At 31.8% G+C, this 14,749-nt stretch overlaps 1 protein-coding gene across 1 annotated transcript; it reads left to right on the top strand.

Annotated features, from left to right (window-relative positions):
- The first annotated feature begins 1,218 nt into the window (after positions 1 to 1,218).
- On the top strand, positions 1,219 to 13,721 carry LOC139519445 (hillarin-like). Its single transcript, XM_071311549.1, has 7 exons — positions 1,219 to 1,483; positions 2,989 to 3,268; positions 7,093 to 7,275; positions 8,209 to 8,444; positions 9,469 to 10,600; positions 11,013 to 11,181; positions 12,718 to 13,721. Exons 2-7 carry the CDS (start codon positions 3,008 to 3,010, stop codon positions 12,858 to 12,860), a joined length of 2,124 nt encoding a protein of 707 aa, XP_071167650.1. The 5' UTR covers positions 1,219 to 1,483; positions 2,989 to 3,007; the 3' UTR covers positions 12,861 to 13,721.
- The last annotated feature ends 1,028 nt before the right edge of the window (positions 13,722 to 14,749 follow it).

Raw genomic sequence — 14,749 nt, 5'->3', positions numbered from 1 at the left:
ATTTTAAATCAAAAGTTACCCAAATCTAAAAATAAAGTTACGGACAGTCTGCTGAGTTTCGATCAAAAAGTTACGGACATCTTATGCATTTTTTAAAGTTGACCTTGCGCTTTAGTGAACTCTATATTAACAAATTTATGGTAATTGTTAGTCATTTCTTTAATCAATAATCCTATAAATATTTACATTTTGCATGAAAAACGTCGCAAAAGGTACATTTTGTATAAATTAAATATCAACGAGTTTAGAGTCCGCCATCTTGGGCTGTGGGTAACTTAAGTTACCCACAGCCGTTTAAGCACAGTGGACATCCGTTCTGTTCGGTACGTCTCCGTTTCTCGTCCGTTGCATATCCGTTGCATGTCCGTTATGCATTCGTTAGGCGTCCGTTTTACATCAACGGACTCCCAACGGATAACAATTTTGTCAACGGACAACTTTTATTTTCATCCGTTGGGCGTCCGTTCGTCTTATCCGGTAAAGTGTGACCGAGGCTTAATGGATCCTCATAGAAACCAAGATGGCGGTTTTACAATGAAAACAATCTTGAAAAATGTGAAGGTCAGGATTATACAGTGCAAACACAATAAAAGGTAGGTCAGTAGTATATATTAGGATTGGATTTTTATTCCGCCACACAAAAAACATGATCTCGAGTAAACGCTGTTGATATTTAAGAAAATTTTGACAAAAATCATGGTGCCAATTTTACGTGACGGCGACTATAGAATATGATGATATCATCAGAACAGTAGTCAGTGATTCGGTTATCTAATTTAATTTAATCATAACATATTTTGAAGAAATTCCTCATTTTGATTACGGAATTTGTAAGAATCTACTGTTCCAAATTCTTCAGTCAAAATTATCCTTAGTTTCTAGTGTCTTTTCGGATTCCTTCTTTTGATATTATAATATTTTTTTCAAAATTGTATCATGAAATTAAGAGTTCAAAGAAAATATTAACTTCTCGATTTTTGAGGTATCAAATAGGATATTATATCAAACTCGTGTTTCAATTACGAATTTGAATCAAACCCGATTTTTATAATCTGAGGATATCGAAACTAGAATACTAATGTATTTATAATTGTTAAACGCTTCAACCGGTATTGATTAGATAAGTGCCATAGTCTCTGGGTAATTTCAAGTTATTTTTAAATGTAAATCAATTAAAAAAAGGAACAAAAGATAGCAATTTATAAATTTGATGAAATCAATGCTTTAATTTGCGGTCAAAAAATATTTAAATGCATTATCGAACAGAAATATATTTAAATCCCGTTTGTGTTGACAATGCATAAATTTGAATGTGTTAGAGCACGAAAAAGTAACTTTACAGATTATACATGTGACTTCCTTAATTCATTCAGAGAAACTGTAACATATCCAGAGAAAACAAGATAAACAGTGTGTGTATATATATATAAAAAAAGTGAGTTTTTAGTTATTTACCAACGAGAAAGAAGGAGAAAATCTTCAGGTATGTTCACAGGGTGTGTATTATAAAGATATAGCACAATGAAAATGAAAATGATATAGTATTACCAGTCAACAAAGATGTCTATTTAAACATTACAATTAAGAGTAAACTTTATATTTTCTTTTTAAATGAAGTTCAGCGGTAACAAATTTTTTTTATGGATCAAATAAACGATTTTTTTTTTATTCAAATGCAGTGTTTAAAGAAGAAATACTTGATTCCGAAACTGAAAGTTATATTGTGAAATAATACCAGCTTTACTTAATTTGAATATGATATTACATAGCTAAATATATTAGATATGTGTAAAAATGTATAACCAATCACAACTAAACTGTATGTAGTCTCGATGCACCAGAGTTATCGTTCTTACAGCCATACATATGCATATGGAGCGTCTGGATACTGTATGTAGTAATCCTATGTGACTTAGAATATAGAATTAATGATATTTGAGTATTGTCTTTAAGAGTAAGTCGTCTAAAATTGTTTGGTTCCAGTTTTTGGCTCTGAGTGATTTATGAATATATATAAAGAGAGAAAAGGAACGAGAAGATATTGAGATGCCAATAAAAATTTCAAATCCAATATAAAGAAGTCAACATTAATTAAAAAAAGATTGTGCAATATAATCCAGGGGTGAATACAAGTTCTCCAGAAGGGTTATCATTTCCTGCCCCACTCATTGCAAGTAAGAATGGTATGATTTGCTGGAACTGAAATAAGACTTGGTATTAATTATCTTTATTTTTCCATTCATTTTATATACATTCATACAACTTCTAATGGTCATATTTATGATTTAAGTAAAACGCACAAAGAAACTGGACATGTGCTATGACTAAATAGCGGGAAAAAACAGGCATTTAAGCGATCATTACATGCTTATAAGTTAAAGAATTGAAACTGCGTCTATATTTCATCGTTTTAAGTACCACCCGACCCATCATGAATAAATACATATAGATAAGAACGTAAGAAGTAGATGATTAATTCACGAATATTAATGTAGTACCTCAGTGTTTGATCAATCATAACTGAATATATTTTGGCTCATATTTGAATGAACAAACTTTTATTCGCGTAAATTACAAGCCGTATTTATAAAGAAAATATTGATGCGTATGGTGTTTTTTTTATTATTTTAAGTTCATATCAACGCGGGACATCATTTATACATACTTACGAGAGCTCTGTTCAATTGGGTATATTGGTTGAGGATTGATATATAGTGTTTCATACTTTAACAAAACCTGGTAGTTTAGCCCTAAGGAGTGAAACAATTTGACAGCAGCACAATTTACGTCCCTTATAAATGAATTTAAAGGGAATCTTAAACAAGTACAAGATTGCTATTTTTTTCACAAACTGTTCCCCTTAAAACCATATGTCAAAATAGAATTTCTTTCTCCAACTTTCATTTATAAAATCATGGCGTAATTCTTCTAGTTTGGTAGTATTTCAGTTGAATACACAATTCAATTTGTATTATTTGGAATTTGCAGCTTTATTCCCATTGCATCAATGGGAGCTGAATGTTCAAAATCAGATGTTCCTGAGATTGTTGAGCCTGAACCTATCGTTGTTGAGCCTGAACCTGTCGAGGTGGTGAGGGAAGAGAGCCCGGAACCTGTCGAGGAGGAGAGGGAAGAGAGCCCAGAGCCTGTAGAAAATACTCCACAGCCATCAATACATACAGAACCATCAATTGCATCTTCCGATGACCTCAATAAAGCTTCAGATTTTGAAGAATTGTTTATTACATTTGAAAGCGATTCTGATGAGGTACCATCGTTAACATTATTTCTCTTTTCATTGGTAAACAACCTGGAAGTACCAAATATTAAATCTTTAAATTTATTTTTTTTAAACACCAAATTGTGTTAGTCATATCATATCTATCGGATTAAATCTTTAAAGTACTCGTAATGATATTGCCAATCAAATGTCATGTGCAAAAGATTGTTTAGATACTTTTTTTATCTGTTAAGTAAATTGATTTACGTCAATTCTTTACATGTGATTTATTGATCATAGTTAACACCTTATATTTAGTTAGTTTACAATGTACCAAAAGTTAAATTTAATTTCATCGATGTAGATAAAAAAAAAATAATTAAAGAATAGAATTGAAAAAATGATCTCGAAATATATATGTCAAAAACGTTCAAATATTTACATAGCTGTTTCAGCTTTATATTTAAGTGAACGTCTTTTATTCCATTCTTAAATTACAATAACAATGATTAATGTTGATGCAAGTATCTTTACAAAGATCTTTCACTGAACTAGCCTATATTTGTTTAGGGGCTAGCTGAAGAAAACCTCCAGGTGCGGGAATTTCTCGCTACATTGAAGACCTGTTGGTGACCTTCTGCTGTCGTTTTTTTTCTTTGGTCAGGTTGTTGTCTCTTTGACACGTTCCCCATTTCCATTCTCAATTTTAAGATACTTAATGGCAAGAAGACATACTTACTAGTCTACATTAAAGTTCATTGAACAACGTGTCGAAGCCTTTTATATATCCGACTATACGGTATAGGTTTTTTTGTCGAAATCCGTATGGTTGCATATAATCATTGCTTACATATATGCATCTACTTCGTTTGAACTTGGGTTGATTGTGGTTTTATTGGCATTAATACCATATCTTCATACTTTTTATTTCTAAAAGAATATTGGTTTTGGTTTCGAGTTGCAAAAGCGTACATATTTCATTTAATTACTTGAGTCAATTTTGATTAGGAGAACGAACTTTTTGTCTACCTGCGAAGGAAGTTACAATTTATTCGAAAAATACTTTTATGGTCGAAATACTCATACGGTCCGTCCCGGTAATAACCAAACGAGTACTATTAGTTACATAGTGTGATAGTGACCTATTAAAGATTTACTAGTATATGAGGTCAGAAAATAGACCATATGGAATATACTGACTTCATATATATATCAGGTCACCAGTACATGTAGTGTAACGAATTTATCTTACTAACCATTTTAACATGTGATAATCAGACTAAGGCCTATGATAGTGATAAGTTAAGTCTTCAATACTTAGAATTAAGAACCTGCTTCCATTGGTCTGTACCAAAAAGGCCAACATTAACAACTGGTTAGCCTTTAATGATATATTTAAAAAAAAAAAAAAATCAATCGTCTATCATCAATTTCGTCATCTGTTGTCCGGGTGAAACGTTTCAATTTTTCCATTAAAGTCGTGTTGTTTTTACAAAGGCGTGTAGCACAATTACAAACATTCTATTAAAATAAACCACACCTACTAACCCCATATGAAATGTATAAGATCTGCACGCAGTCGCTTTAAACCAATGATATGTCTAGAAACGTTTAGGAGGTTAGATAAATACTCAAATGTTCTGGCCATATACAGATTATATGTGTCTCTGCCAAATATGCCTATGCGACCATGTGCGTAGGATCCCAATACTCACATGTAAAAAGTAAAATCACAAAAAAACTGAACTCTGTGGAAAATTCAAAAAATTCTGTAATCAAATGGGTAAACAAAATCTCAAACACATCAAACGAATGAATAACAACTGTCATATTCCTGACTTGGTACTAGAATTTTTTAAAGTAGAAAATGGTGGATTGAATCTGGTTGTATAGCTATTTAAACCTCTCACTTGCATAACAGTTGTATAACAATCCATTATGTGAACAACGATGTGGGAACAAAAGAAACAGACAGAATAGACAAAAATGTCAAAAAATTATTCCTATTAAAACAAACAAATATGTACACAAACATTGCACAATAACACAATGACGTGATGTATAAGTACAGCGCCACGTGATTTACATGTATCGAAAAAGCATATTAGCAAAGATAAAAATTTAACATTATCTTAATACCTCCTATTCATTTCTAGGAATATGATTGGTAATAAGCGTTCAAGTGGAGGCCGTGTATATTTCATACTAAGTTAGTATGAAGGCGAAACATATTTCATACACGGTTAGTAGTGGAGTTAAGTCTCTTTATATTCCATATTAGGTTAAAAGGGAGGCGGGGTTTATTTCATTCACGGTTAGTAGTGATGTTGTGTCCCTTTTACAAAACAAAACGGTACTGAGAAAAAAAAGGTTTCAAAAGACGAAGAAATTGATGATTAAAATCGAAATAAGTTCATAAAACACATTTAAGTTGTTATTTGTTTGCATCTGTTTTTGTAGAATCAATGACAGTAGTTTCTTAATGCTAACAGTTTTGGAGACATGCTCATTTTGATAGGTCACTAGTCTAAATTTCACACGTTAAGATAGTCGGTAAGATAAATTCGTTACAAAGTTTGCTAGTGACGTATACGTTATAAATGGGGTCAGTAAATTTCATATGGGAATTCGAGCTTCGCTAGTCTCAAAATAAGACTCATCAGAGACACTCATATGAAAAAGTTATAAATCCAAACAAATACAAAGTTGAAGAGCATTGAGGATAAACAATTCCAATAAGTTGTGCCAAATACGACTAAGATTATCTATGCCTGCGAAAAAAAAGCCTTAGTTTTTAAAAAATTTCAAAGTTCTGTAAACAGAAAATTAATATAAATAACCACGTATTTAATATTCATTTCAACACCTAAGTGCTGACTACTAGATGCCACAAACCTTTCTAAAATATGTTATTCAAAAATTTATAAAATATTAGAAACGTATGTTTGAACTTCTTCAAATAAGGTTGCCCTTTGAAAAAAAATCATGTTTCTAAGACTAAAAATCTTGAAATCATATTCCACTTTAATACTAAAACGCATCAAGACTTATAGAAACAAACTCATTCATAGTTAATAGTGTTATACCCCCTATAGGCCTGGATTTGTCAAGGCGGGTCACGCATAGCCAAGAACATATAAACAATAAAAAAAAAAAACCGGAGAATTGAAATATATAAGAGATTGGTTAACATCAGTCATGGTCATGATGAATAGATACAACAGTAGTTTACGTATATATGTTCAAAAGTCATAAATCAATTGAGATCAAACAAATTTGGGTTACAATCTAAAACCGAGAGAAACACATCAATGATATCTATGATGAGTTTATTTATCATCAACTATAAGAGATAAACAACGAAATAACAGAAACACTAAAGAGCAACAAAAACAAACGACAGTGCAACATAAAGAGAAACGAACTGTCATATTCCCGACTTTGTACAGGACATTTTAAGAACAAAATGGTGGGTAAAAACCTTCTTACGTGGCAAGCCAAACCTAGCGCTTTATGGCAATGTTAAATATACCGTTAAAATGACTCAGTATATAGTATATACTGGAAATCAAACACGAGTTTGCCCCCTGGATATTGAAAAAATGGAAATTGAATGCTTCTAGTTTCTGTCACCATTTAAGAATATGTTTGACTTTTTTGTATTTTGCAAAGCCCGTTTATGTCTTGTGGCCACACACCTGCGAACTGTGTTAAGTTATTCTATTTTTAGATCAAATTATAAATTTGGTAAATACACCAGAAAATTAAAAAAAATCTGGCAGTTTATTGGACGTCAATTTTTTTTTAAATATATTGATGGTTACTTTAATGCTTTTTGTCTTTGGGAATTTTCTAAACCACTTTTTTTGTAGATAAAGCTACGGCCAACAGAAAATGATTACCCTGTACCAGTGCCTAATACGACAGAGCGTTATTTAACAAAGAAAATACAATGGTTTGAAGACTTTGATCCAAATACAGGGAGTGATGATGCTGACAATGACGTAGAAGAAAGGGAAATAACCAAGGCAGAAATAGATCACCATGCTAGAACGGTAGAATTGTTTGAATTTAGATATTTCAATCTAATTATAATATCAATCAATTAAAAATAGACAACTTTAAACAGGCATTGTTTCAGTTATCAGATTATTTCATTAATAGATTTAAATGTACTGTTTTTTCTCAACATTTAGTAGAGCCGTACCTACCAAAGTGGAGTAGGTATTTAATTTACAGGACTGTGATATCACATGCTTATATATCGAATCGAATATACTTCGTACTCCCATACACCTTAAGATGTATTGCATGGCGATATACATTCGTTTCATTGTTGTACTAAACATTTACCATCCTCTAATGTATCATTTGCCGAAATGTCAACTTATCAATATACACAAGTACAGGTAAATTTTCAATACAGTAACGATAAATAATAACTTTTCAAGGCGTATAATTTATATTTTTACTTGTCTGTATACAATGTATATTCATTGCATATGTTGTTAGACGCATTTGTGAATACCCTGTCTGCAAGTGCCCCCGTTGTAAAGGGGTAGTTTCTAAATAAATATATATATAGAGCCCAGGTGGTTGTGTGGTCTAGCGGGAAGGCTGCAGTGCAGGCGATTTGGTGTCATGGTATCACAGTAGCATGGGTTCGAATCCCGGCGAGGGAAGAACCAAAAATTTGCGAAAGCAAATTTACAGATCTAACATTGTTGGGTTGATGTTTAGACGAGTTGTATATATATATTTATATATATATCATACCAGGCGTGCTAGTTTTTCAAAACAGGACAATAATACCAAGGGTATAGGATATTACACGTTAAATATAATACGTTATCGTTATATTTTATTAGATTTGGGGTAAAGTTTGGTAATGTCATGGCGTTTTGTCTGTGTCAGTATCAAAGGGAATCTATAAGAGTTGTTCAGACGTAAACGATTTATAAAGTGTAATTTTCAATTCTATATAACAGGTGCAAAGATCAGACCTGAATAGTTTTGACAAGCTTATTAAATATCTAGACACACCAATTAAAGGAAGGCCAACACGAGATGAAATGATGGTCAGGATTATACTAGTCTGGCTGAGTAATCAAGTAGTGGAACATTTTGTATCCGAGGAATGTACCGACAAAACACCTTTGGGGTTCCTGAGTTTACTTGGACAGAGAAGATCAACATATTCTACATTTTTTACTGTTCTATGCAGGTAAAGTTGTTCTTATTCCGGAAAAGATAAATAATTTTTCATAGGTCGAACGTGTTGCTTGTTAAGATACTTTCTTTTGGATACAAAAACATTTTAAACTGTGAGTTTGAATTCATCAGATATAACAAAATCATGATTTAGTATACCAAACGCGCATTCTGTTCACATAAGATTGACAAGTGGCGTTAGAGTCAAACAGCAGGTAAAATGTTTGTATAACTGCAGGTAAAATTCTTAATTCAAAGCAGCAGGTAAAAATGCGCGAATCAAAACATCAGGTAAAAGACTTGAATCAAAACTTCAGGTAAAATCACTGTAATCAAAACACTTGGACAATAACTCAAATTAAAACACCAGGTTGGACCACTCGCTTCAAAATCGGAGGTAACCGCGCTCGAATCGAAACGGCAGGCAAAATAACTCGAATCAACATGGTACGTCAGCCAAATGTTAAAAAAAGAACATATTAGAAAATTGAACATAATTTTCTGACAGTTTTGCCAAATCTTGTTGAGACTATATGTGTCGTAGTGTTTTAACTTTTTATTTTGTACTTTATAAATTGTATTTATTGTGTAATAAGAAAAACAATAAAAATTCCAAATTCCGTTAATATACTTAAATAATGTGTCTTGTATTTCACAACATTATAATCATATTAAATGTATACTTCATTATAATATGTTATTTTGATTGGCTACACTGCAATATCGCGTTATTCTTTAAGCAACTTCATTACACTACAAAACGTATCATTCATGATGACACAAGGTCCCACAATAAAGTACACAGTTGAATTAAATAAAAACTTGATAAAAATCGTATTTTCATGATCCTAGCTTAAAAAATGCAATTATAAGTATTGAATGCTACTTTTTGTAATTTCATAGGGTTGTAAAAGCGTTGGCCGTGTGCACATTTTATGAATGAAGCGCGGACAAAATGTACTTCGGTCAACGCTTTAACACCATAACGAAGTTACAAAAAGAAGCATTCAAATCTTAATTGTTATTCAAATATTTAGGGCAGCCGATGTTAAATGTGCTCAGATCCACGGAGTTTGTAAAGCAGGAGATTACCAGCCAGGTGATAATAATGTAGATAATCTAACATGTCTGTGGAATGCTGTTTACATTCAGGAATCATGGCGCATCATTCATCCGTACTGGGTTTGTCGGTCAGTATTTGGGAAGAGATCTAGTGGGTGGATAAAACTAGAGGAGGATGGAAAGGCAATCGGACAAAGAACAATAGCCGCAGATGGGGTGGTTAAAAATGCATTTAAGGAATATTACATAATGCCTGACCCCAGTCAGTTTATATATCGTTGTCATCCCGAGAGCAAAGAATGGCAACTCTTGTCTTCTCCGATTTCGAGAGAAACATTCCTCAATCAAGCTTATCTTCTGCCGCCATTTTGGGCTATGGAAATGAAATTGGTGAGCAAAAATGCATGTTGTTTATTTGCATCCGGTAAAACTCTTACACTTACGTTTGAAACTTCAAAAGCAACAGCTAATGCAATAAACTTGGATTATGAATTTTTGTTGAAAGAAGGAAGTGCACTGAGGGAAGATGAAAACGAAATGTTAAAACCAGAAAATATGCCAAGGTTAGTCGCTAAAATCCGAAATGCATCAGAGTGGAACTTTGATATTCAATTTCCGATTGAGGGGATATATAAAATCGTAATATATGGTGGACCAGATACACACCCATTATTGAGACTATGTGAGTTTAAGATTATATGCACCAAGAGGACAGAGGGTTGTCGATTAATACCATTCAATCCGGGAAAATTAGGATTTGGTCCAGGACCCGAGTCTGATAGGGCAGGTTTACTTCTCCCCTCTCATAGAAATGGGATAATAACAATAGACCGAAACAGCCCTACAAATCTCAGATTTCTTCTTGCCAGCGATACCTATAAATCCTTAAATGTTAAAACTGAACTAGTCGATTTTGATTTAAAAGATAAAAAATCCTCTGTCAAGAGCGTTATTGAAAAAGATACGAAAGAACTTAAAATAATAACAAACATTGTTCAGAATGGAGATTACGGTCTGAGAATATCTACTAGTACTGGTGATGATCTCGAAAGATTGACTGTGGTTTGCAATTATCTCATTACAACTTCCACTAAACTATCAAGAGAGGTAAGCATTTGTTTAAGCTGGTGTTTGATGGAAGAACTTTGACTGTCTCTTATGATTGATTTAACAAATTATCTAGACTCAACCTAGAAATCGGTATTTTGTAAAGACAACTGTACAACATATTGCATAAGTTACAGCTTAAATATAAAGCTGTATAGTGTGTGATGAGAGCTCAAATAGTTATCATGATAAAAATACAACCCAACTACAAATACAATTCAACAGAAAAACTTTCTGGTATTATCTACACAAATGTCTGTACTATATATCTGGCTCAAAACACGCAATAGCTATAATATGCAAGTTTTTATATTCACTCAGATGACACTTACATGTAGATCTAATATTTCAAATGTATTTTCCAACTGAAGCATCAACTAACATAAACTTCGATTTTTTTTTTCTGTTGTAGAAAGCAAATCAGCGAGTAGCTAGACGAAAATTGCTTTCTTCAATTGAAAATGGTGACAACATAGAAATAACGGAAAGTATCAATAGATGTATAAAGGAGAAAATATCGGAGAGCGATTTGGATATTGAAAACGCACAACGTAAACTTGATGTATTACAGTTTAGAAAAGGTTCTTTTTCTTTTAATATCAATTTAGTTTCTTTCTTACTGCCTTACAGCAACCATACCCATTTTCATATTTGTCATTTCTCCTGGTCATAAATAGAACTTGCAATATATGAAGATTTTTTTATGTGCGGTTTACCCATATCTGGTATGAGGAATATACAATGCTCTTCATATTGTCAAACCCAAGTTCCGACATAAATTTCGACGAGTCACTTATTCAGTCATAACAACTCCTCAGTAACTGTATTATATACTAATTAGGGGGGGTCCATATATGCAGACATTAAAATGAACGGGTGCGTATAGTACAATTATTATGAAATTTCTTGAGTTTCAGCGTCGTAATTATCGCCGTAGAGTCTGTGAATTGAAACAAAAAGCAAATACAATCTACAAGTTATCATTATTGACTAGTTTAAAGGAACATGCAACTTGTCATGCACCTATAGTATATAAAAATGTATATTAATGACGTATACATTTTCTTTCGGTATTGACTTGATATCATTGATGACATGAAGTTGATTCCGATCGATTGTATTTAAAATTTGATCCCTCTTTAATACTGAAATAAGCAACTGATGAATATTTAAAATGTGTTCTTTGAACTTGATTGAAAACAGGATGTAACTAAAATTCATGGTTTATTCAGGTAACAATAATTCACCAATATTCAAAGCTAGTAAATTGTATTTGAAAAGACAGTCAAGTTAAAAAAAAAAGGTTCCCTGTTGGTATTTTTAAAAAATAACTGATTACTCTTCAACTTTGTACTTATTTGGCTTTATAAATATTTTGATATGAGCGTCACTGATGAGTCTTATGTAGACGAAACGCGCGTCTGGCGTACTAAATTATAATCCTGGTACCTTTGATAACTATTTAATTGAACCGTTACGTTTTACCTCTGCAAAATATAAAGTTTTGTATGAGACCATTTTGCTTCAATTACAGCGAATTTATTGAATTTTGTTTCACAATTTTAGTCATTTTATTAAATGATTTTTTTTTTCTTCATTTCATATGATAGGCTTTGTAGTAAGCCAAAATGTATAAATTTAGAAAATGTCTGTTAAAGACATTATTCTAACGAATACGTCCCTTTATAATAAATCATATGTTACTTTGTCATTTGACATTATATATAATCTCAATGTCAGTTTGAAACTTATCATGCAGACAATTAAAAGGTAAATAAAAAAAAGGACAGAACTCCAGGAAAAATTCATTTCGGAAAGTCCCTTAGCAAATGGCAAAATCAAAAGCTGAAACACATGAAACGAAAGGAAAACAACTGTCATATTCCTGCTTTGGTACAGAATTTTCTTTTGTAAAAATGGTACATTAAACCTTGTTTTAAAGCTAGCTATACCTCTTTCTTGTATAAAGTTCATGCATATGAAAGGAAATGAAAATATACTTTCCAATGATAATTAATATTGATATAATTATGAAGTAGGATGATGAAATTACTACTCAGTATTTTAAGCGTCAACAGAATTCGATTAAATAATTATTTTTTTGTATCGGATTACAGCATTTCATGATGCCGTTTTGAGAAACCATTTAGGCACCATAGAAAAGACCATCATTAGTCTAAAATCATCACTGTACGAGAGGATATTTCGGAAAGCTATCCAGGAGTTAGACAATCGTGCTAATGATTTGAGGTCATCATAATTGTGTTTTGCTCTCCAGACAGAAGTATCGATATGTTCAGTCAATACTAATCAACATGGCCTCATACGAACAGTTAATTTTTTCAAATAAAACGATATAAATATCTACCACACATTTGTTGTACAATTGCTGATATTGTTAAATATAATGATATTATTGTTTGAAAAGAAAATTTGTGTAAATTTATTAATTATATATATAGATTCTACCACTGCATCGAATGTAAGACGATATTTATCCACTCGAGACAGTTAAATTTTCACATTTAAAACGCAAGGCTTGTCCGATCGTTTTAAATATTTAAAATTTAACTATCGAGAGTGAATAATTATCGTATTACACGAGATTTGGTGGTGGAATCTGTTTTTCTAATGATTTTCTAACATTATGCAGGCAAAATTATTCCTTCTTTTCAAATGATCTACAAAAAGATGTGTTCTTTCTATGTGACGTCATCAGGCACGGTCGCCTATTTTCATGCCGTTACAATAGGAATTTCAGAGGAGAGCAAAAAAAAAATCGACGTCATAATCGGATTTTAACCAATGAAGTACTGAGATCAAACGATCGACAGATGATCATCATCATCATCATCCACACGTTGATTAAATTGTTTTATACAATGCGTGCAGAAAGGAATAAATTGACGAAGAATTAGAGAAACATCTTATATCAGTGTAGAAGTCTGTCCGGTTCAACAGCTATTTATGTAAATTAATGTTCACACATGCAAAATATGTTATATTATGATGTATGAATATTGTCATCTCTGCAACTATGAAATTTAGTAAATGAGAAAATAGATCTGTATTTCTATCAATTGTATTGTATGTGGGTTTTATAAATGACAGCTTCAATCTTGCCTTTTTTTCTTAATCTTTATCGTGTTTTTAATCGGAATTATGTTTAAAAAAAAATCCATTTTGTGACAAAGTAAAAGTGCACTTATCTAGTATACGTTCATGTAATTATGTTTAACTCCTAATATTCTATGAAGGGCTATTTTACATTTTTACAAAGAAAATTTATTCAGTCATCATTATGACTTGTTAATTACTTCATATCAAGTTTTAAAAGTGGGTGTGGTCGCAAATAAATTGTGAAAAGATATTTTTCAAAGTATTATTGCATTTCAAAATTCAATAATGGTGAAAATATCCTTTTTGTTAAATCTTTTATTCTCTGAAATATTATTGTATGCAAATTGGTAAAATAGACTTAAAATACTGACAGGAAACCAATGCGTAATAAAGATAACTATCAAATTAGGAGCTTAAAATCAACACGACAAAAAGACAAAAAAAAAAGACAAACAGACAAAGAATAGTTTATAAGGCATGGAAAAACGTATTGTGTGGTATCTAAATTTGATGTTACAAGATTTTAGAAATTATTTAAAATTAAGAAATGTAAAGCTTGTCCGCCGTTGGTTATATACTTTTTGCTTAATTATAGCTCTGCATCTTTTAAGGAGCTGTGGATCTTCAAATATTTTGGCTTCAAGAATTAATTATCAAAATATGTATCTTGTGCGTGCAGAAAATAGGATATATCTTAAAAAACAAGGGATGGAGTCAAATACATGCTCTGGACCCTGAGAGGTAATCACTAAACATTGACAATCGTCATGTTTGTATTGGAGTGTACAAATCCATACTGAGTGATAACTATAACTTGGTTATATTAATAATATAATTGATAGTATCGGGATACACATAATACCAAGATTATATAATATATAGAGATATCAAGAAAAATCACAGACGAGCATTTCTTCCTAATAGATATATTGTTTAAAATTGATATGCTTATTATCTGATATCCGTATCGTATAGCAAACGGTTTGGAAGGGTAACATGACTATGTCTTCATCGTGTAAGAAATTTTAA

Source organism: Mytilus edulis, chromosome 4 (genome assembly GCF_963676685.1).
Source record: "Mytilus edulis chromosome 4, xbMytEdul2.2, whole genome shotgun sequence".
Classification (NCBI taxonomy): domain Eukaryota; kingdom Metazoa; phylum Mollusca; class Bivalvia; order Mytilida; family Mytilidae; genus Mytilus; species Mytilus edulis.
This window is presented reverse-complemented; position numbering and strand designations above follow the sequence as displayed.

Bases quoted from the DNA above. Each gene is read 5' to 3' on its own strand.
- LOC139519445 (XM_071311549.1), top strand. From the start codon at position 3,008: ATGGGAGCTGAATGTTCAAAATCAGATGTTCCTGAGATTGTTGAGCCT. The intron at 3,269-7,092 runs GTACCATCGTTA...CTTTTTTTGTAG, and splicing joins TTGAAAGCGATTCTGATGAG to ATAAAGCTACGGCCAACAGA. The intron at 7,276-8,208 runs GTAGAATTGTTT...TCTATATAACAG, and splicing joins TAGATCACCATGCTAGAACG to GTGCAAAGATCAGACCTGAA.